The sequence below is a fragment of the Ophidiomyces ophidiicola genome (genome assembly GCF_022830035.1).
Source record: "Ophidiomyces ophidiicola strain CBS 122913 chromosome Unknown scaffold_1, whole genome shotgun sequence".
NCBI lineage: Eukaryota > Fungi > Ascomycota > Eurotiomycetes > Onygenales > Onygenaceae > Ophidiomyces > Ophidiomyces ophidiicola.
In genome coordinates, this window is record NW_026054641.1 from 1,466,969 (window position 1) to 1,486,897 (window position 19,929).

At 51.6% G+C, this 19,929-nt stretch overlaps 6 protein-coding genes across 6 annotated transcripts; 2 read left to right on the plus strand and 4 right to left on the minus strand.

The window, feature by feature from the left end:
* Positions 1-3,883: 3,883 nt before the first annotated feature.
* On the plus strand, positions 3,884-6,303 carry LOZ57_000511 (uncharacterized protein; the record flags this gene model as incomplete). The annotated part of the gene is made up of 4 exons (XM_049249610.1): positions 3,884-4,035; positions 4,095-4,135; positions 4,189-4,618; positions 4,680-6,303. 4 exons carry the CDS (start codon positions 3,884-3,886, stop codon positions 6,301-6,303), a joined length of 2,247 nt encoding a protein of 748 aa, XP_049111804.1.
* Positions 6,304-8,078: 1,775 nt separating this feature from the next.
* LOZ57_000512 (uncharacterized protein) lies at positions 8,079-8,741 on the minus strand (the record flags this gene model as incomplete). Its single annotated transcript, XM_049249611.1, has 1 exon — positions 8,079-8,741. One exon carries the CDS (start codon positions 8,739-8,741, stop codon positions 8,079-8,081), a length of 663 nt encoding a protein of 220 aa, XP_049111805.1.
* A 312-nt stretch (positions 8,742-9,053) lies between these two features.
* LOZ57_000513 (uncharacterized protein) lies at positions 9,054-10,914 on the minus strand (the record flags this gene model as incomplete). Its single annotated transcript, XM_049249612.1, has 4 exons — positions 9,054-9,949; positions 10,012-10,414; positions 10,478-10,758; positions 10,815-10,914. 4 exons carry the CDS (start codon positions 10,912-10,914, stop codon positions 9,054-9,056), a joined length of 1,680 nt encoding a protein of 559 aa, XP_049111806.1.
* Positions 10,915-12,273: 1,359 nt separating this feature from the next.
* On the plus strand, positions 12,274-12,594 carry LOZ57_000514 (uncharacterized protein; the record flags this gene model as incomplete). Its single annotated transcript, XM_049249613.1, has 2 exons — positions 12,274-12,342; positions 12,430-12,594. The coding sequence occupies 2 exons, from the start codon at positions 12,274-12,276 to the stop codon at positions 12,592-12,594; spliced, it is 234 nt and encodes a 77-aa protein (XP_049111807.1).
* Positions 12,595-13,254: 660 nt separating this feature from the next.
* LOZ57_000515 (uncharacterized protein) lies at positions 13,255-16,747 on the minus strand (the record flags this gene model as incomplete). Its single annotated transcript, XM_049249614.1, has 2 exons — positions 13,255-16,338; positions 16,397-16,747. The coding sequence occupies 2 exons, from the start codon at positions 16,745-16,747 to the stop codon at positions 13,255-13,257; spliced, it is 3,435 nt and encodes a 1,144-aa protein (XP_049111808.1).
* Positions 16,748-17,493: 746 nt separating this feature from the next.
* SUB2 (Suppressor of the cold-sensitive snRNP biogenesis mutant brr1-1) lies at positions 17,494-19,558 on the minus strand (the record flags this gene model as incomplete). The annotated part of the gene is made up of 5 exons (XM_049249615.1): positions 17,494-17,539; positions 17,602-17,859; positions 17,914-18,274; positions 18,336-18,746; positions 19,309-19,558. 5 exons carry the CDS (start codon positions 19,556-19,558, stop codon positions 17,494-17,496), a joined length of 1,326 nt encoding a protein of 441 aa, XP_049111809.1.
* Between the last annotated feature and the right edge of the window lie 371 nt (positions 19,559-19,929).

Sequence of the window (19,929 nt, forward strand, 5' to 3'; positions counted from 1 at the left end):
GCTCATCTAAAAACGGCCTCGTGGTAGCACGCCTTTCGATCGATTTCAGCGTAATTACAGGTGCACTTCGTGGCCCCGCTTGACCCAGTTCTTCCAAAGGTTATCGCGAAATGTGTCTGGTCACAGTACGGAGTACCAAAAGAGCAAACCGCATGCTCATGTCTGTTCTACGGACCATTCGGTATTCCTTCCCTGAGGCTTTGGTGCTCTCTCCTACAATTGAAACGGAAATGGCTGGTTTAGAGCTATAAGTTTTATTGAGCCATTGTCTCGTACCTTGAAAACAGGCTTTTGAACCTTGCAACCGGGGGAGCTTAAACTTCACTCCTTGGCCAAGGACCGTGTCTCTATTATATAATGAAGTATGTAATGCCTGATATCAACAACGCACGCTATGCGCAGCACTGCATGAGTACTCGGTTCATCGCCCAAGGTGCCAGCAGGAGCGAAAAGGCTTACGTATGCATGAACGTACGGGGTACAGGCAAATGTACGGAGCACTCGGTATATAAGTAACCCTTTGAATCTTGTTTCTGTTGCTTGGGCCCTTTGATTCTCCGTGCTACCGGTTGAGAGGCCGGACGGGGACGGATAGACCCAATGATGATGCTCCTGCGGATGCCATACACAAGAATCTTTATCCGGGACACCACAGTCCTCCACGGATATTGACGATGCTAGAATCCTTTCCTTTGCTTGATCGCAATTGGCATGCCCCGCTGTAGGCCCAAGCGTGTCCCGCGCGCTCCAATGACGACGGTCAACAATCATAAAAACTCCGGCCACAGCATTCGCTCATGGAACCAGCCCAAAATACTCCGTACGCGCGGTGCACGGAATGGGAGGCCGGAGATGACAGGCGCGCACGGAGTAAGCCGAGTGGGATCGCGGGTTCGAAATAATAATATACCAGGAAGATGGTTGGCTGATCTCTTCTTGGCTGGATATGGTGGTATTCGGGCGGCGTGGCAGCAAGCACGAAAAGGCAAAAAATTAAAATGAACAGAGCTCCAGACCCCCCAAACAGCGAGGAGGTCCAGGCCGAGTATGGTGCGCTTGGCGCGACGGTCGGCAATGCTTGTTGACGATTTGATGGGGGGGGGAATGAGAGGATCGGAGGCGGCGGTGGCTGGCTCAATCTCACATGCGGTAAATAACATAACTAGCGAGTCGCTGGGGGGCGCCAGGTGCGCAGCGGTGCCGCGTTCTGCGCAACGAGCATTCATCCATCGAGCGGCAGCGGGAGGCGCGTGAGTCGAGGGAGCCGGACGATGGCTCGCACAGCCACCGTCGGGTGGTGGTGGTGGTGTAGCATGAGAAGGGAGGCGGAGGGCGCGCGCGGCTGCAGGGCCCGTCGGGGGCGCGTTCACGGGCGGGCGGGCTCTCGCCTGAAGGAAGTGGCTGCTGAGTCAGGGCGATCCGGGGGGGGGGGAGCGGCCCAATCAGCCACGATTACGTCGGTGGGAGGCGAAAAGCAGGAAACGCCCCGCCGCGCTAGGCAGATTCAGGATCAGGCACCGGGCGCGGCGACCCAATCAGCGCGGGGCTCGGCGCCCCCCCAAGCCGGGCTAGCGCGGCCCACCCGTCGGTAAGATTACGCAGGATCCGCGTATGCAAAACAGGGCAGCCAGACAGCACGGGCCAGGCCGCTAGTACGGGTAGGGAGATAGCTCGCCGTGGGCGTTGGGTGGGCGGTGAGGAGGCATCGGGCGATGCTGGGGGAGCCGCGAGACGGCGTGGTGGTGGTGGTGGTGGTGGTGGTGGTGGTGGTGGTGGTGGTGGTGGTGGTGGTGGTGGTAGTGGTAGTGGTGGTGGGCGGCGGGCGCTGCGGTTGGGGTGGATGTGCGAGTACTCCGTAGTTAGTTATGGGATCGGTGGATGGATGGCGGACAACAATCAATCCTGGCGGGCCGGAGCATACCAGATCAGCAGCGATAGACAGAGTCGCTGGTTACATATAGAGCTGGCGTCCATGCGATGAGAGAGCAGTACTCCGTAGCTGTTCGAGAACAGCCAGGCAGCACGCCAGAGCCGTGCCCGCTCCGTACCCTGAGACACCGGACAGCTGTCATTGCTGCCCCCATGGTTCCTCCGGGCGTCGCGGCCAGCACAGCTGCACACCCGACTGCCAGACTCAGTCGGCGCCCAGCTGGTGTTTCGCTCGGCGCGCGCGCTGGTGCAAACAAAACCGGAGCACCCAAGCACAGCACCGGCTGGTACTGGTACTAGTGTTTTACGCACGGGGCGCGAGTGTTCCTCCGGCGGCGGCGACGGCGCACGCAGGAGCTCTCAGCTGCGGTGGTGGCGGCAACAACATCCCCTTCTGGGCGCGCGCCGTGAGCTCGCTCGCCGTCTGGTCTCCACCGTTGCGGTCGCCAGCGGTTTCGGCTGCGTGCACATCATCCTCGCCGTGTGCTGCTGACCCCCCTATCCCCCGACGAGACGACGACGACGACGACGCGTTGCGGCGAAGCGGCACGCTAACTCGTTAGTCGCACGGGTGGCCACAACGCAGAAAAAAAGAATAGAAAAAGCAAGTCGCGACGCGGATGAGGGTCGACGAGCAAGCCCCGGCAGACAGATATAGCCGCCCGTCACGACGGGCGCTGGCGAGGACCGAGCTGCGAGAGTTCGCCGGGCCTGGCGACGGCGCGCGCCCACACCCGCCGGCACCCCTGCGCGCGCGTCGACTGAGGCTGCCCGACTGCGGCCGCGTTCGCAATAATTATAATAATGCCTGTGGCCGCGGCCGTCGAGACGTAGTTCGTCGTAGATCGTTTCCGGCTCCGCCAGCACCCGTTGCGGTTGGGCTGCGCGCAGCACTGCTGCTCGGGGAGAAACAGGAGGCAACAGGCTGTTAAGCAGTGACTTTCGCTACCTGTTACGTACGTTTCATTTACGGGGCCCTGTGGCTGGAGCCCGCCCACCCGCGCGCGCCCTAAAAATACACGATTACACGCCGGTACGCGCATGGGCAGGTATTCCGCCATCTTGGCCCAAGCCAACTCATCCCCGTCGTCCGTTTTCCCTCCTCCATCACCACCAACCACCAACCACCAGCTTCACCTCCGCCCTCCTCCATCTCTCCTCCATCACCCGCCGTCCGCCGCCCGCTCCCCGCCTCCCCTCCTCTCCCTCCCTCTCTCTTCCTCTCCCTCCCAGCCTGTGGCTTCGCGAGTCTGCCGCTCTCCGTCCTGCCGTCCCCGCCCGCCGTCGCTTGCTGCCTCTCGCTCTCTCTGCCTCCCACAGGCCCGCTGATGACAGGAGACCTGTCGGGCTCTGCCTCTCGTTAGACCTTACTTGACCTCCCACTCAATCCTGGCCCTCGCGCCCATCCCATCCCATCCCAGCCTGCCACGCCTGCTTCTTCGCGCGCTCTCTTCTTCTTTTTTTTTTTTTTTTTCCTTCTTCCTTTCTTTCTTTCTTGTTTCTCCTTTTTTTCCCAGCTCGTCTTTCGCCACGCCGTCGCTCGTTTGGCTGCCGACACCTCTATGCTCGTCGTCGAGACCACGCCGCTTCTAATCTTCTAATTCACAACCTGCCGTGCTTAGTCGTAGTACCTCTGCCCGACCGAACACCAAAGCCTACGCACACGCCGGCCCGAGTGCCCCGTGGTTGTTGCTTCCCGCAGTCGCCCGGCAGCTTCTCTCCGCCCTTCATCGACACGCTGGATAGCTCCTACTGACGCCTGTGCATGGGTCCAATGGCTGCCTCGCCGCCCCGACTCCGCGTCTTGTCTGGTATGGTACCCTGCTTGCTACTTTTCTTCACCCTTGTGTCTGCCGTGTCTTTGTTTTCGCTGGGTGCTGAACTCGCCTCGCCACCCTCCTCAACTTCGAGACCACCTTTTTTCTTTACTTGCTTTGATTGCCTTGAATCCCAGATGGTTGTGAAACTGATCAAATGCCTTGTAGTGGGGGGTAATGCGATCTCCGCCTTTCTGTCGTGGAGACTGCAGGCTACCAATGCCTGCGATGTGACTCTGGTCTGGAAACAAAACTATGAAGCCGTGGCGCAGTATGGCATTACATTCAAGTACGAAAACACCCTGTTGTGTGCTGGAATTCGATGAACTGACTTGTTGTCTGCCTCAGATCAAAAGCTTTCGGGAACGAGCGATTCAAACCTCGCTACGGTATGAAGCATCCTGACTGCGTCCACTGTCGGCAAAATACTGATTCTTTGCAGTCATTCGCAGCACAGATGAAGCTCCCTCAAGGGAGCACTCGTATGACTACGTCATTTTGTGCGTCAAAGCTCTCCCCGACCTGTACGATCTCGGCGACATCATCCACTCCGTTGTTACTCCGGAACACACATGTATTCTTGTAAACACTACAACCACTCTCGGCGTGGAGTCTGAGTTGGAGCATCGCTTCCCTACCAATGTCATTCTCTCCCTCGTCTCAGGGGTTGACATCGTGCAAACCGGCCCCAGCGAATTTGAACACACCGCGTCTAGTGACCTCTGGGTTGGCCCTGCTACTACCACTGCCTCCATCCCAACAGCAATTCAGAATGATATGGCTACCGCTCTGTCGATCACATTGAGCACCGGCCAGGTCAACTGTAAAGTTTCTCAGAACATTCGACAACAGCAGTTTGAGCGAATGATTGGGTAAGCTGTTTTCTTTCCTCTACTCAACCGTGTTCACACTAACTGGGAATTTTTTCTAAAGACCTATTGCCTTTCACCCTGCGAGCGTTGTGTTTGAAACTGCCAATTATGCCCAGCTTCTGAAGAAAGTTGGAGTGCAGCATCTGATATCCGATGTTATTAACGAATTAATGAGTCTCGCTCAAGCTCTTGGCTGTACTTTTTCTGAAGATTTTAATGAGACAACCATCGCAAAAATGACCGCTCAGCCCGAAAATCCCAGTACCATGTACCAAGATTTCTTGGCCCGTCGACCCATGGAGGTAGAAACCTATCTCGGATCCCCAATCAAGCTCAGCATTGAACATGGCGTGAAAATCCCCCGAATCGAAACACTCTATGCTATGCTCCATCACATCAATACTGTCAACCAAACCCGCCCGGCCCACGAGCCTGCCTCGCCTGTTGCAGCCCATCCTCCTCGCATGTCGTCTGCTGGCCGTCCTCCTATGAATGCACGTGGTGGCGCGCGAAATTATTCCTCGCCACAGGGAGCGCCTCAGCAAAGACGCGCTGCTTCGTCGATGGGCAATCACCGGCCGCCTAACGGCCATCCTCCGCCCCGAGGTCCACCCAGCCAGCGCGATCCGTCAGCAGAGGATCATGGCCTGGAGGAATTCAGCCACCTTGTTCTCTACGAAGACGCACCTGACGAATCACTGCCACAGGCCAACAATCACGCTGGCGCTACTCCCAACGGAACACCTTCCACTGCCGATCTGGCACTCAGAGAACGCGAACTGAGATTACGACAACGAGAGCTACAGCTGAGAGAGCAGGAGTTGAATATGCGACGTAGTGCACCTAGCAGGAGAATGTCAACGGCTCGTGACAACTTTGACGACGGTGATGATGGCGAATATTTCGACGCCCCCCCGCCAATGCCTCAAATCGACCCTGACAACTTTGACATGATGAGCGTGACTTCCCGGAAAAATAGAAAGGTAGTGAATAATAACGCCGGGCAGTTTCGCAAAAATCCAGAAATGGGCACCTCCCGCCCCCCTTCAGCATTTAGCCGCGCCTTCGGCATGAACAGAAATCGCACCAGTGCTCGAATTGTCGAAGAGTTTCCAGGAGCGCATGACGCATTACTTGATAATGCCATGCTCAACTATTCATCAAATAGATATGGAAATGTTGATAGAAGGGAGATGCAGGCCGAATCGCGAGCGAATTCATTGACGGCGAATCGGATTAACGAACTCGGCCAGGCAGTCGGACACGGGCCATATCCTCCGCCGAGTAGACGAACAAGCCAGTCCCCTGGCCACAGCTTTAACCCGGCCGGTCGCGGCATGGGCCGCAACGCAAGTGCGATGGATGGTTTCAACGGAACCCCGAACGGAGCGCCTCCTCCCAACCGCCGAAGCCCACCGGGAATGATGAGAGCCCCAATTCCAAGACACCCTCCTGGGCAGGGCAATGGCATTATGCCGCAGCAAGTCGAACAGCATGTTGGGGTGAGCAACTCGTATCCTGCCAAAGGGCATCCAAACGTTCGAAGTCTGACAGGAAGTGCGAGCGCTAGCGCGGGGAGTGGTGATAGCGGTGCCAGTGCGAATATCGATTCCGGAACGTCCGCTCACAGCAGCCAAAGCAGCCTGCGTCCACATCCCGCTTTCCGGAAACCGAAGGCACCTTAATCGGCTCGCGGTTTGCGCCTCGCCGAATATTTTTGTTTTCCGAACGACTGCCTCCATATACGTGCTTTTCCTTTGACAATGTTTTCGTGGATATGGCCATATCATCTGGATTCGCATCGCTTATCCTACCACTCTAATTCCGGTTTCTGCCTGGTTTTCCATATATTTTGCAAGCGGTCGATTTTCCTACGTTCTCCATCGCCGTCTGGACGCCATTCACCTGCACTTCACCTGACTCTGCTCTCCCTCTGACGGGGCGACTGAGCTTTACCAGGACGGATTCTAAATTGAGGCTCTTTTGCCGTTCATGCGACTTACGTGGTTGACCTGAATTTTTTTTATACAAAAAATGACCCTTGTTTCCCTTCTTTATTCCGGTCTTAGCTTCTCTTCAGTGTTCTCATGTCCGGCTTTCCTTACAAGTTCTCATCCGCATCAATCTCTATCTCTTTTTTCTCTTAAAAAACTTGTGTAACCGTCTGCATCTTCTAGCTTGCTGTTTTTCCTGATCCACTTTGCATACCTGCGGCGCTCGACAGCTTTGCTTTTCCTTTTGCTTCTCCCCCTTTTTTTTCAGAGCTCCGTGCCAGCCATACGCACAATAAATAATGTTTCTTTCTTCCAGCTTCTTCCCAGCCGCGCTCTGTCTACACTATTATATTCAAATGCAAGCCACATCAACATTCTTGCCTCGGCCTGCTCCGGATTAGGGGATATGGAAATCGTGTCTGGCGCAAGGAAACGATGGGAAAATGAATCCGGTGATGGGCTAATGTTGTGTTTCCTTTTTGCTTTCGGGTGGCTGATATCATGATAGAAAATTGGTGGTACGGATACGGACCTTGCTCCTTTGTTTTTTGCTCTCCCCTTTTTCCCCCCCGACCTGTCGGTGTCAACCATCATGGCCTTTTGTTCTTTTCTCCAAACATGTCTTCTTAGTTAATTACAAAATCGTTTAATGGATGGACCCTGTCGCATAATCATCGCTCAACGCTTCCCAACCGTGCTTTTCTCGTGGTCCTTTTTTTTATCTTTATTTTTATCTCCGCTGACTCTGAGTCGGGCGATTTGTGCTCGCAACGGGTGATCACCGGTCACCCTGCATCGACACGCGACCATGCATTATAGGGGGTGGCTGCCGGGCATTTGGTCTCGGGCCGAGTCACAGCCTTCCGGAGTGGTTTCGAATATTGAAATGTGAGCGGGCGTGCGCAATGCTGCTTGCTGGCTTGTGCAGCGACCCGGCGCTGTGATTGCTGCGGCGATCGCCAGCCCGGTCCGTCCGTCACAGCGGCGCAAGTTTGCTCACGGCAAAGCGCGGGCCGGGCGGGAGGCGACACGCTCGACCCAGCGTAACTATATGTGCGATTCACGGCGCGCAGTCTGCGTTTGAAATAGGCCTGGAATACGGAGAAATATCAAGCCTGTATTATGGTCTAGCGTCGATCTTCTGGCCCGGAATCTCTGTCTCTACCAAGCGGTGTGTTGTTACATATATCAGTGGGATAGAAAATCAGGACGCAGAGGGACAAGGGCAAGCAAGGTCGCTCGGAAGAAACGGTCTCAAGACAAATCATGTGCGACAAATTAATCAAAGCGGCAGGAAAATGCGCTCCCGGTGTCATCGAGCATGAACGACGTCCGCTAGAGTATCTAGCTACAGAGCATAGTCACATACCCGTCACCACCCGCGGTACCTGATCCCCGCCGTAAACTTGGCTCGTTGAAATCCGCATGGCTCCAAGATCTCCTTCAACACTGGCGTCCACCATTCTTCATGACAGTCGTGGATCACCGTGGCCAGCGCGTACTCCATGTACTCCGGGAAGAAGCCGCTGTACTCCCAGTCCACCAGGCCCGTGATCTTCCCATCTGCTACCATGATGTTGCGAGCCGCCAGATCGCCGTGCGTGAGCACAAAGCGCCGCTGCTCGCCCGTCGTCGCGCGCCAGCGGCGAAGCCACCCGCTGCAGACACCAGTCGTCAAACGCCTCCTCGGTCTCGAAGGGTCCCATGAAATTAAATTCCAGTCGATCGTAGAAATTCAGCGTTTGCTGCCGGCCCAGCCGCCCGATAAACGGCTGAGGGCACGTCCTCATCAGCCGGATCTGTTCTTTCAGCTGCGTCTTGATGGAGCTCTGCTGTGCCCTGGTCATGGTGGGCCAGACTTTGTCGAGCGACTCGCCGGCGAGGATGTTGGTGACCGTTGTGGTGATTCGCGGTGGAATGTCGTAGCAGCCGATGACGCGCGGTGCGAGCAGGCCTGGTTGCTGCGAGGCGAAATGCATCATCTCGGCCTCGGAGCGCGCGAAGTAGGCCGTGGGCTTGACCTTGACGGCCACCAACTGGCCGGCGGTTGTTTGCGACTCGACGACGCGGTTGCCATGGAAGTTGTACAGGTCGCGGCCCTGCACGGCGAGCTCGTACTCGGAGGGCATGCTGTTGGGCGTGGGCTCGGGGGAGGTTAGGTTGATGTAAGATGTGGCTTTGATTTGGAAGCAGTGGGCGTGTTGATATCGGGCCTCGATTTGGTTTCTTGGATGGAATCATGTCTGCCTAGTTAGTTAGTTGCTTGGGGCGGGTATCCGTCACTGCAGCCTCCAGCCACTGGATTTCTTGATTCTACTCTAAGGGATGCATGCATAATGAGCTTACGGAGCACTTACACATACATATAGTTACAAGGGAATAGTTAAGCACGAGTAGCGTTATTCTACAGATACAAAAGTATGCTTCAATATCTCACAATACTAGACATTCTCTAGGAAGGGCCATATCTTTCGAGCCTCGTGAGGGCTCATACGTTTGGACATCTCATGGATATACTTCTGCAGGCCGACTTTGTTGCGTTGCTGGATCTCAGCAAAATCACGCTCTGGGGATATCCAACCGTCAACATCTGTTTCTAGATACTCCCTCGCAAACTCTTGAATGCTACTCCATTCCCGGTACCGCTCAAACTCTTGTTCGATATCCGAAAGTTCTCCCGCTGAGAATGAGATAGGGCACTCTCCACTGATGTCTAACTCTGTCCATGACTGAAACAACTCAGCCAAACAAGCACGCAGCCCTGTAGTTCCTTGGTCCGCCGATTCTCCACAGCGTATAAATATCTCGCGAAGGACGGATGGTAGATTCAATGCGCTATAAATCACACCTTTGTTAACCTGCCAACTGCTTAGTTCGTATGTTTTAGTAAGAAGCGCATTATCCCTTGTGTGAATGGCACGTTTTTTTTCGGACTCGTCTAACTCTTCAAATTTTTCTGGTAGTAGCGGCCTGACCAAGCCGCACATGTACTCGCCTGTTGGCTTCAAGAACTCTGGCCAAGTTACTTGAAGGAACAAAGGGCCAATTGATGTCGATTGCCAGTCGATAATTGAGACAATTTTTGAAGGATCATCTTCGGAAATGAAGATGTTTCCTAAATGTAGATCCGTATGCCAGAGGGTCGGTTTTGAGAGCGAAGTAAGTTTTGGATGGTAAGATTCTAGAACTTCTAGAACCTTTGTTGCTGCAGTAAGATCATTAATTGCTCCTTTGCTGTCCGCTTGGCTATGTGAGTCGCCTCCGTGCTCTTCTCTTTGAGAAATCTTGGATATTTCTCGCTGTATAAGGTCTTTTCCGTAATCAGACAGGGAGCACCCTATGGAATATCAAAAGCACAATATCAATTTCTACTCAAAAATAGATCCAAATGAATCTTACAAGGTCCACTATTATCACGTTCAACCGATGAAGCCCCGGGGTGTAGTTGGTAGTGCCAGGAGCTATTCACCGTTGGTCCAACACAATACGACTGTCTTGGGTCCAACTCCTTCGAAAGTGGAGTAGAGGCGTTTATGTCTTTAATTTCATCTCGAAAATAAAGGCTTCCTGAATAAGGGAACTCTATCGAACCAAGTTGGCTCTCCAACTTCACGAGGTGCTCGATTATAGCGAGCTTAGATGATCCATTCATCTTGGGCCATCTGTTCCACAGCTGAACTCCAGGCGCTTTCTCCATGAGTATATACTCACTGCCAACCTTATTGGAAGAGTTCGAGCTCCACGCGAGCACTTTAGGAACGGGTATAGTAGTATGCTCTTGAACTGAAGCATCCGTCAACGCCTAAAAATAATCATCAAAATTGCTTTGTAGAAGAGCAAACTTGCCATATTGCATTGTGGCTACTTCTGACTCGGTTAGGCGTTGAGGAGGGCCGGCTCGCTTGGTAGGTAGCTTTGCAACAACTTCTGTGCCATCTGCCTTTTTCATTAACAAAGCCTTGCAAAAGCCACCTTCCATCTTATCGATGGCAATAATTGGCGATTCGGAGCCTCCAGAAGCAGCAGCCACGCTGCAAAGCTCGTCGACATTGAACTTCGCATAGCGTCCGTGAAACTGGCGCTCTTCATCAATTAAAAAATGACCATTGGTATACCTAAATAGATCGTCTTTGCAAATAGGGTTACCTGCGTCAAATAATTAGTCTTTTGAAGGAGTTATAGGCTACGTCTCCGCGACAAACCACGGCAGGTAATAGAAATATGTCTCAGCAATGTTTGTTTTGTGTGGCGGAATAGAAGACGAACTGAGCCTACCCGGCTAAACTGGCCTATTTGCAGCATAGATTCAAGCCTAATTGACAGGGGAGATAGGCAGAACTGAACAAACAAGCTGTACGGAGTACGGAGTAGCTAGGTAAATTAGTTCTGGGGCGCAAAATAGCCTTTCCCATTAGTCAGCACTTTATAGCCGCCTCCACGCCAACGCGTCTGAGCATCGACATACTCCGTACAGCACTCAATCAATAGAACTGCTTCTGAAAGACCATGTCATCTCGCGGCCCTTCTCGTCCGTCATCCGCCGCCTTTTCGCACACCAGGAACATATCCACCGCGCCATCCTCTTCCGCAGCAGGCCCGTCGATCCCGACGTCGGCATCAGCGTCCACCTCAGCCGCCCTAGTCTCCGCATCCAGTATGCCGGCATCTAAGGCACGGCAGTATGCGCATCTTCATGCCCAAATTGCGCAACTGAGCGCACATCTATCAGACACAGAAACCCTTATGAGGATGACCAGTGCGCAGGCAGGCGACATGAGGTTTTTGGGCGGCTACGTAGGTGGCCTTTTCATGGGAGCAGCGAAGGTTCTGGGAGAAGAAGGGATAGATAAAAATACCGCAAGTCACGGCGCAAATTCTGCTAGCGATCCGGCCTGATAGACTGGAGCTACGCGTCTGGGGTCGAGTTACTTGGTTAGGGTTGGTCCTAAAAAGAACCCGACTTGAAATACAGCTTTTCGCCCTGCAGGCCCTAACTGGCTGCTATTTCGTCGAACTTTCGAATCCAGGGTGCTAGGCCGTCTATATAAAGACAGTATTCTTCATTGGCGTTCGCTGATGGGTATGTCATCACGACCAATTTTACACAGTCGACATATACTAAATAATACAAATCTATAGCTGTCGGCCAGGCCATCAAGGACACGATCTTGACTTCCTTTACATAAATGAATGAATTCACTATTGATCCCTGCAATCCACTTTAGATCCGGGGCCCTACGTGATGCGAGATACATATATCGCCGGTTTCTATCTGAAGCTTTCAATCGAACAAGTGGTTAAAAGAAGTCATAAGCTGAACCCTTGTATGTGAAAACTCGAAACATTTGGTTATAAGACATATCTGGCCTCAAAAGATAGAAGTCGTTTGTTTTAGTTCATCCACTGCGCTATTCAATTTAGCTTAGATGCAAACATACCAAACAATAAACGTTATGTACTTCATGCTCCGTATCGTAAAAGTCTCCAACACAAGTTCGCATTAAACAACATGATCTCAGAGAGCAGAAAAGATGGCTATTAGATCTTTGCTCCAGAATTAAAACTGTGAATTTTTCTAGCTCTCAATTGACAAGTTGATTCTTGAGGCTTCGCACCATGTCTTCCACCAACAAACTCCGCCGAGTGCTCATAACTGGCACGATGGCAGCCGCAGTGGCATCCGGGGCGCTTTATGGAGCAAGTTTAAAAATGACGCAAGATGCAAAGCAGGTATTTCCTCCTTTACTGTGGCCTTGTCTTTAGAGATCCTCAGCAGTTTATATTTTGATGCCGATTTTTGACTCGGAATTTAAACAGAACATCCAGAAGCGCCAGGCTCTTTCAGAACAGGAGAAGATCGATGCACTACTAGGCGTTCGAGCAGGCTTGATGCAGAAAAAGGAGACATTGGAGCAACAGATTCGCGATATCGAAGAAAGGCAGAGCAGGAAGGCGAGCCGTGGTGGTGATAACACGAGCTAAATAATTCGCCTAAAGCGCGGCTATCAATTACGATATGCGGATTGAGGAAAAGTGATAATGGATCTATGGGCATGATAACCTGCCGCATTAATCCAGACAGCTGAATGCGTGTCTAGTGGAGTTAGGTATCTGGAGGTTGCTCACCAGGGACGCATCAACCTGTTCTTGGAGTCTTCCCGGTAGAATATATGGACCTGCTCCTGCCAATATCTACAACTGATGGTTCGGCTGGTATCGTGGCGTATGCCACTGTGCGACTACTCCGCCATGTTCCATGAGAGAGTCTTGTAGGGAAGACAAAACGGCCTGGCTCTGCTGCTGGAGCAGATGTTACAGTCCATTTACGACAAAGACGGCTTAAGTACGCTACAAAGAGTTCGATTTTGGGGTTGAGGCCCAAAAGATTCTGGGGACTCTCTTGTGCCATTTCAATAATTATCCAGGGCGGCGATTATCCTGAAAATGTATATTTTGTATGTACACAAAACATCTAGGTGCAGCAATAAATATGTAACCGAAATTTCTAAAGTGTATCAGCATCCCTTCTGTCATAGAACAATCGTAATTCAGCCGTAGCACATCCGTAAATATCATAAAATCATCCGAAAAGAACAGGCAGTGAAATGTTAGGCAATTCGAAAATGTTCTGTTCAAATCCAATCACTCCTCTAGAACCCCTCTCGCCAAAACCGCCAAACTCGCCTCATATCTTCCAGGGCTATGATCGCCCAGCATCCCAGAGCCGAATCTGATCTCTCTATACCTGGCTTCCACGTCGCGAATAAATCTTAGCTGTACCCTGGTGGCAGGACGACCCAACCGTGGATATCCATCGCTGGTAGGGGTATCCAGAGTAAAGGCATCTCGTTGAAGGACACGCATCGTATCAACCACAAAGACTTCACCCGGCGGTAAGAGCTTTGGGGCAGTCAATTGACTTCGAAGGGATTTAAGCGTGTTCCACGCCCAAGAATCCTCACCCACACCATTACCAGCATGTACCAACAGAGGAGGCTGGTTGATGTACAGTTTGTTGGCGATGCTGCGGCTGATGCTATCCCAAACTCGGGATTTCACGTAAGATTTGGCGTCAGCGACGTCGCTTTTGAATGAAAGTGAAACAGCATGGAAATCATGCAAGACGCCTAATGATAAAGTGGGAACAACATCCTGTCCATTGACCATGGTCGTAATCAGGCGCCTGGTGGCAAGGCGTAATGGTGGACTCATAACTGCTGGCGGACCATATGCGTATACATGAATGGGCCGGCCAGCCGGTAGTCGAAATTGTCCTTGTAGACGCTGAGTATTGCTATCAGTGCTGCCAGCGTGGGTAGATGTAGTCACAAACGCCGGTCCGCGTAAGTCGGTGTCATTGGGTCTTGATGTAAGCACTGCAAGAAGCGCAGCGACACCGCCACCTAATGAATGACCGCAAAACACGACGCCGTAATCGGTGAATTCCTCTAGTGCCGCTTTTATAGTTGCCATCACACGCGCGCCACCTCCTTCGAGTAAACGTTTGGCGGATGCCAGCATCCCTTTGTGAACCTGCCAGGTTTTACCCATCCAATGTAAGTCATCGTAGTCGCATGTCATATCTGTAAGGATATCTTCAAAACCCCAGGTCCCTCTAAGTGTAAGAACCACAGCTTTTGACTCATGATCTAATGTTAGGTAATGCACCAACGGAAACCCATCTTGGGTCTCTCCAGAAGAATTTGAACCACCCGCAGGATCCACAAAAGAAGAGAGTAAGATAGTTGAAGGGGGTAGTCCCGTATGATTGGAGAACGAGCCGTGCTCATGATGGTCCATTTCTTCATTTTGCCAGTCCTGTGGCCCAGTAGCAATACCCATGACTCTCAGGAAATTTGACCCATACGAGGCAGACGAGAACCTCGAAAAACGTTGAATGTTGTGAACGAGATGATTATAAGGGAAAAGACCTGGAAATTTACCATCTCTAGAAAGAGCTGAAAGTGTATCTTGGTCTTCATATATGCTTCTGATAAACCGAGGCGCAAGTACCAGTGAAGCCCTCGAATCAGCTGCCGCAAGAGAATAGATAGTCGGCGCGAGGGATCTGGTCGAGTTTCTGCGCGACAGCATAGGGCTGCACGGGCGGCTAGTATCACTTGATAGTCGTTGCATATCGCCATCAGATTTCACCTTTGATAGGGAGCTCGTGCTAGATATATGATTCCTGGCAACTTTAGGTGAAGAGGGTGTTTTAGGGAGAGAATGTAACGAATACGCATCGGTGCGAGCCATATAAGATTCAACGCTTTTTTCATGAGATGAAAAGTACTCTCGGCCTCGAAAGTAGTCGGAAGAGCCAACAGAAGGGTGCTCTTCGGATTGTTTTGGCTCTATGGTTTCGGTTTTTCGAGACGATAGTGTTAGGGCAGGTAGTAGTTTTGATTTTTGATCTGCGACACGTGAACCTGGCTTAGACCTGCCTCGGATTCGGGCTTTGATACTAAGGGTGTCATCCGCACTGAACTCAGAGGCATGGCGGCTATGACCTGATGACACTGGTGGTCGTTTCTTCAGAGTGGTCATATTCCCTATTTTTGCCTCAGCGTTGGATATAAGCTTGTGTGTTGCCTTGGCCATAGAAATCTTCTGCCGCGAAGCTCGAGGTGTTTCTGTGCCACTAGCTGAAGAGTCTGAGTTCGTGCGTTTAATGGAAGGACGCCGTGGTGAAACCGTGGGCATATCGACGTCCATGGGCTCAAGATCGAAGGAGGGGGCGGGGGTCGAGTCATTTACCCAGCTACCAGTCTTGGACCGTTTGGTAGCGGGCCTCTGAGATACCCTCGAGCGGGGGCCACTGGGGCGGGCTACTGACGGTTCTCTAGATATATTTCGGTCCGGACGCAGTTCAGAAGTATGAGACTGATTCGAGATGGTTTGAAATACGACGGAATGCTTCGGTAATTGGGATTCGGTTACCATGGTGATATCGTCGGCGTCTTTAGAGTCATGAAAACTTTCCTTAATGAGGGCGGTTCCTGGAGGGGGGGCGATTTCTATAAAATTATGTTGATTATCAAAAACGTCCACAGTAATCGTCCTTGCAGTAACACTATCGGTTCTGATAGCAGCGTGCGAGCCGCGTGGAAGTTGATCCACAATGTACCGCCGTATCTCCTCATCAGAGAGTGCATGTTGGCGATCCGCTGGAAGAGATACATGCGGAACAAGTCGGCCAAGGGGATTGAACGGTGTCGACTCCCTCTCTAATGCTTGGAAATCTCCATCTGTACCTGCACCTTCAGTTGCTAGGAACGATGCCGGGCGAGGAGGTGGGTTATCAAGGCTGTCGACAGCAGTTGGGTATTCGGTACGTTGAGTGCCAACAACATCCGCCCTCAACCCATTGTCCAAAATAACAACATCCCAAATGGTCTCCTCGTTGCCGTTTTCCCTGAACTCTCGTTCCGTGTTTCGCCGACCCATCCGCTGTAGCATCGCGAAACCTATGCAGCCGACGAGTAGATCGGCAATACCAACTTTACCGCCATATGCAACAGTGTCAGGATTGCGGAACTCTCTTCGAATCAATGTAATAATGGATGCGATTGCCCTGGAAGACTCGGACGAGCCGAGGATTGCGTCGAGAGTGGAAAGGAGGGACTGAGAAAAATGGGCAACCGAAGTAAGGGTGGTAGATGAAAGGTGGAAGCTCGCTGAGGCGAAGAAGGACGCAGAGGTAATTGTAGAATGCAGAGTTGCCAACTACCATCCACCAAGTTAGTCCTATAGGTTCCGTCAAAAAGGCCAGTTATATACCAACGCTGCGCTCCAGTAAAGACTCCGCCTCTACCCTGCCATAGTCATCACTGCTCCTCGAAACAATATCTCGACCAGCTCTTATTAATATTCCCTCCACCACGGCCCGGCTCAACTCTAGACTTGTAAGTGTAGTTGCCCGAACGCTATCGATTGCGAAGCCGCCCAAATAGGTTCCTACGCGCAGCGAAAGGGAGGTCGAATGAGCGAAGAGAGTCACTAGAGAGGCTACCGGGCGCGGCAGGAGTGTATTGCTAGGTTTAGGGACGAGATTATTGGCACAGGGAACAAGCGCTGTGCTGTGCCCCTCATGGCTGGGGGTGGAGCGATCAAGGTCTCTGCCGGTATAAGGCATAGCACCGGCTTGAAAATCTCAAATGCAGCAAGTATACAAGGCACTCTGACAATATCGCCATTGGACAGTATAGACAAAGTGGTGGAATGGCCCTGCAAGGCAGAGACGCGTGAAGCCAGATGTTGGTAAATGACGGATGTCTGGTGGTCAGCAAAGCGGCGATTCGTCTGGGGAAATCTCGGGGCATGTGATACCACATCGGCACGCGCGCGGTTGGCGTCTGGGCGCGCCGCTTAAGGTGGTTCCCCGGAGGCTGGAGGCGCACTGTTGACTTTCCACGAGTCGCAAAAGTCATTAAAGACCCAGACAGTCACCAGGCTACGCTACCTTCGATATTCTAGGGACAACGGTCTCAATCGCTGCACGGCCGATAAAGCGCGAATGCGCTGTGCTGAGTAAGCTCGGGGTGCGGGAATTTGACGGAGCCCGCTTTGGCGCTGAGAACTACACTAGAAACCTAAGGTGAAACTGAAATAGAAGCTTGACGTCAACGTGGGCGAAATCACTTGATAAGAGAAGATTGAGTCTGAAGCGTTGTTATTTTCCCTACAGAAAGACCCTTAAATCCCCCCATTTTCAAACTGCCAGCATACTGTAAACGCGATTGCAAAGATCAAACACCGGACAACGCAGACTGGAAACCAGAAACCCCTTTCAACCATGGAAACAGACTAAAAATGGAAGACGGAGAAGCTCCATATTACGGCATTTTTCAACTGCGGTAATCTCACCCGTATGCTAACCAATCATGCCATATAGGTACCCGCGTCGACACCCTCTTCAGGATAATCACTAGCATTAACGTATAAGTAAGAGGCTTAAAAACACGGAAAAATCAGATGTATATAACTTACGGCAGGGCAACCTCGAATCGCTTCTCGATATCCTTAAGGACCTTCATGTCTTCCTCGCTGCTGATGAAGGAGATCGACAGACCCTTAGTACCAAAACGACCGGCACGGCCCACACGATGCAAGTACGAATCTGCGTCGGCAGGCATGTCGTAGTTAATCGCGAGGTTGATACGCTCGATGTCGATACCACGGCCAAAAACGTCGGTGGCAACGCAGATGCGCTTGTTGAATTCTTTAAACTCCTTGTATCGTTTAATTCTGAATGGAGCCAAATCAGCTACTGACTTCAAGTAAACAATCCATAAGACTTACCGTTCCTCCTGCGAAACACCGGAGTGCACTGCAATGCTAGGGAAGTTGCATTCGCGAAGAAGCTTGTCTAATTCATTCGCACGAAGGGTGCTCTTCACAAAGATAATAACTTGGTTGAATTCAAGATTATCCAAGAGCTCATTGAGCTTCCGGTTCTTTTCAGCCTCGCTTAATTTAATATAGTACTGCTGGAGACCGTGGAGCGTCAATTTAGTATCATCATCCACATAGACTTCTAGGGGGTTGCGCATGAATTTTTTGCAAATGGGCCTAATCTCCTGGGAAAGAGTGGCACTGAACATCATGACTTGTTTTTCCGCAGGAGTCGCGCGGAAGATTTCCTGCACGTCACGACGCATGTCTAAAGAGCTCATCAGAACATTATACATGATGAAAAGTCGGGCTTTTATGACAACACCTACCAATCTGATCCAGCATTTTATCACACTCATCCAAAACAAAAGCCTTAACATTTCGAAGGGAAAGCTTTTTATCTCGAACTAAAGCGTTCAGTCGACCAGGAGTAGCAACAACTATGTTGGGGTAGGTATCTTTGGAGGACAACGTCTCGATATCTTTTTGCATCGGAGTACCGCCGTAGAAAACAGCAGTTTTGACATCAGGAAGGTATTTGCTGAATCTGGCATATTCGTTCTTGATCTGATACGCAAGCTCTCGCGTGTGGCACATGACAAGAACCGAGCATTCACCGGCAATAGGCTCCAGATGATTCAAAGTGGTCAAAACGAAGACTGCCGTTTTACCGAGACCAGATTTTGCCTGGCAGAGTACATCGACTTTGAGAAGGGCGGTTGGAATACAAACTTGCTGGACTGTATGAGGAGCGAGGGACATGTTAGACTTGATTCGACCCAGAATTTTGAACTTGGCAACAAGCGACCATCACTGTTCTCAAACGTCCGTCCATCGCGAATGGCCTGAAGTGATCAACAATTATGGGGCAAAGGTTCGAAAACAAGAGCGTACGAAGGGCAAAAACTGGCCGCAGGAAGGAAGCACTCAGAAAAATGATGAAAGCCATTCACAGGTCGGCACGAGGATTCGATTCCATATTCAGGTGTAGTCAACCTGACGTTTCAGTCTCGGCGCTGAAACGATGAAATGTATTCGTCAAAGTGGTGATTTTCAAACAGTGGCGTGCACTGGAGAAAGCTCACGGCTGCAGTTCTTCTGAATCCCTAACAGGAAACCCCAAGGGACATAGGAAACAAATCGCAGCTTCGATACAGTATTTCTTGATTTCAAAAAGACATATCCCCGTGCCGCCTGGAATCTTCGCATAGAATTTGACCCGATGAAGCCCAGTTCGCGATGGACGGACGTTGGAAGATGCAGGAAGTGGAGGAAAGCTTTGTGAAAAAGATGATAACTAACCCTCCGAAGGATGTTCGAAACCGCAGTCGGTAATGGCACGTAAAAGTTCGGCCTTCAGCAGGAAATCGCGGAAGCCAGTCGAGTGGACGCCAACATAACTACCCTTCTTGTCTGGACGAGCACCCGTGACGGTCAAGTCGCCTTTCTTAGCAGCCGATCCATTGGCAGCCGGGGCAGCGGCCGCGGCCGCGGCATCGGTCGTTTGAAGCTCCTCATCGGAGTAATCGATAAGATCTTCTTCGTGGGACATGATGAAGGTGTTATTGAGGGTGAAAGACGGATACGCGTCGACAAAGGTCAAAATTCGAAGGAAAAAAGGGGAAAGTAGGCCTTCAGAGAAGACTGTGCGACTTGTGACACGAAAAACGCAGTCAAAGAAGAGGCGGCCTTGATAGAAGCAAAGCAAGGTGGAAGAGGCGAAGAACAAAAAGACGATGAAAAGGTGAACGAAGGAGTTGGAGGTTGAGCCGCGAGACACGCTAGCCGCATACGGTTAAACACCCTTGTTTGGCTGTGACGCGCCACTGCAAGTCCTGCTGAGCGCTGGTTGGCTAAGTACTAGAGAGGGCTGTGTTTGGTGTGTTACTATTGGTCAGATTCTAAGGCTTGAAAAATACCCCG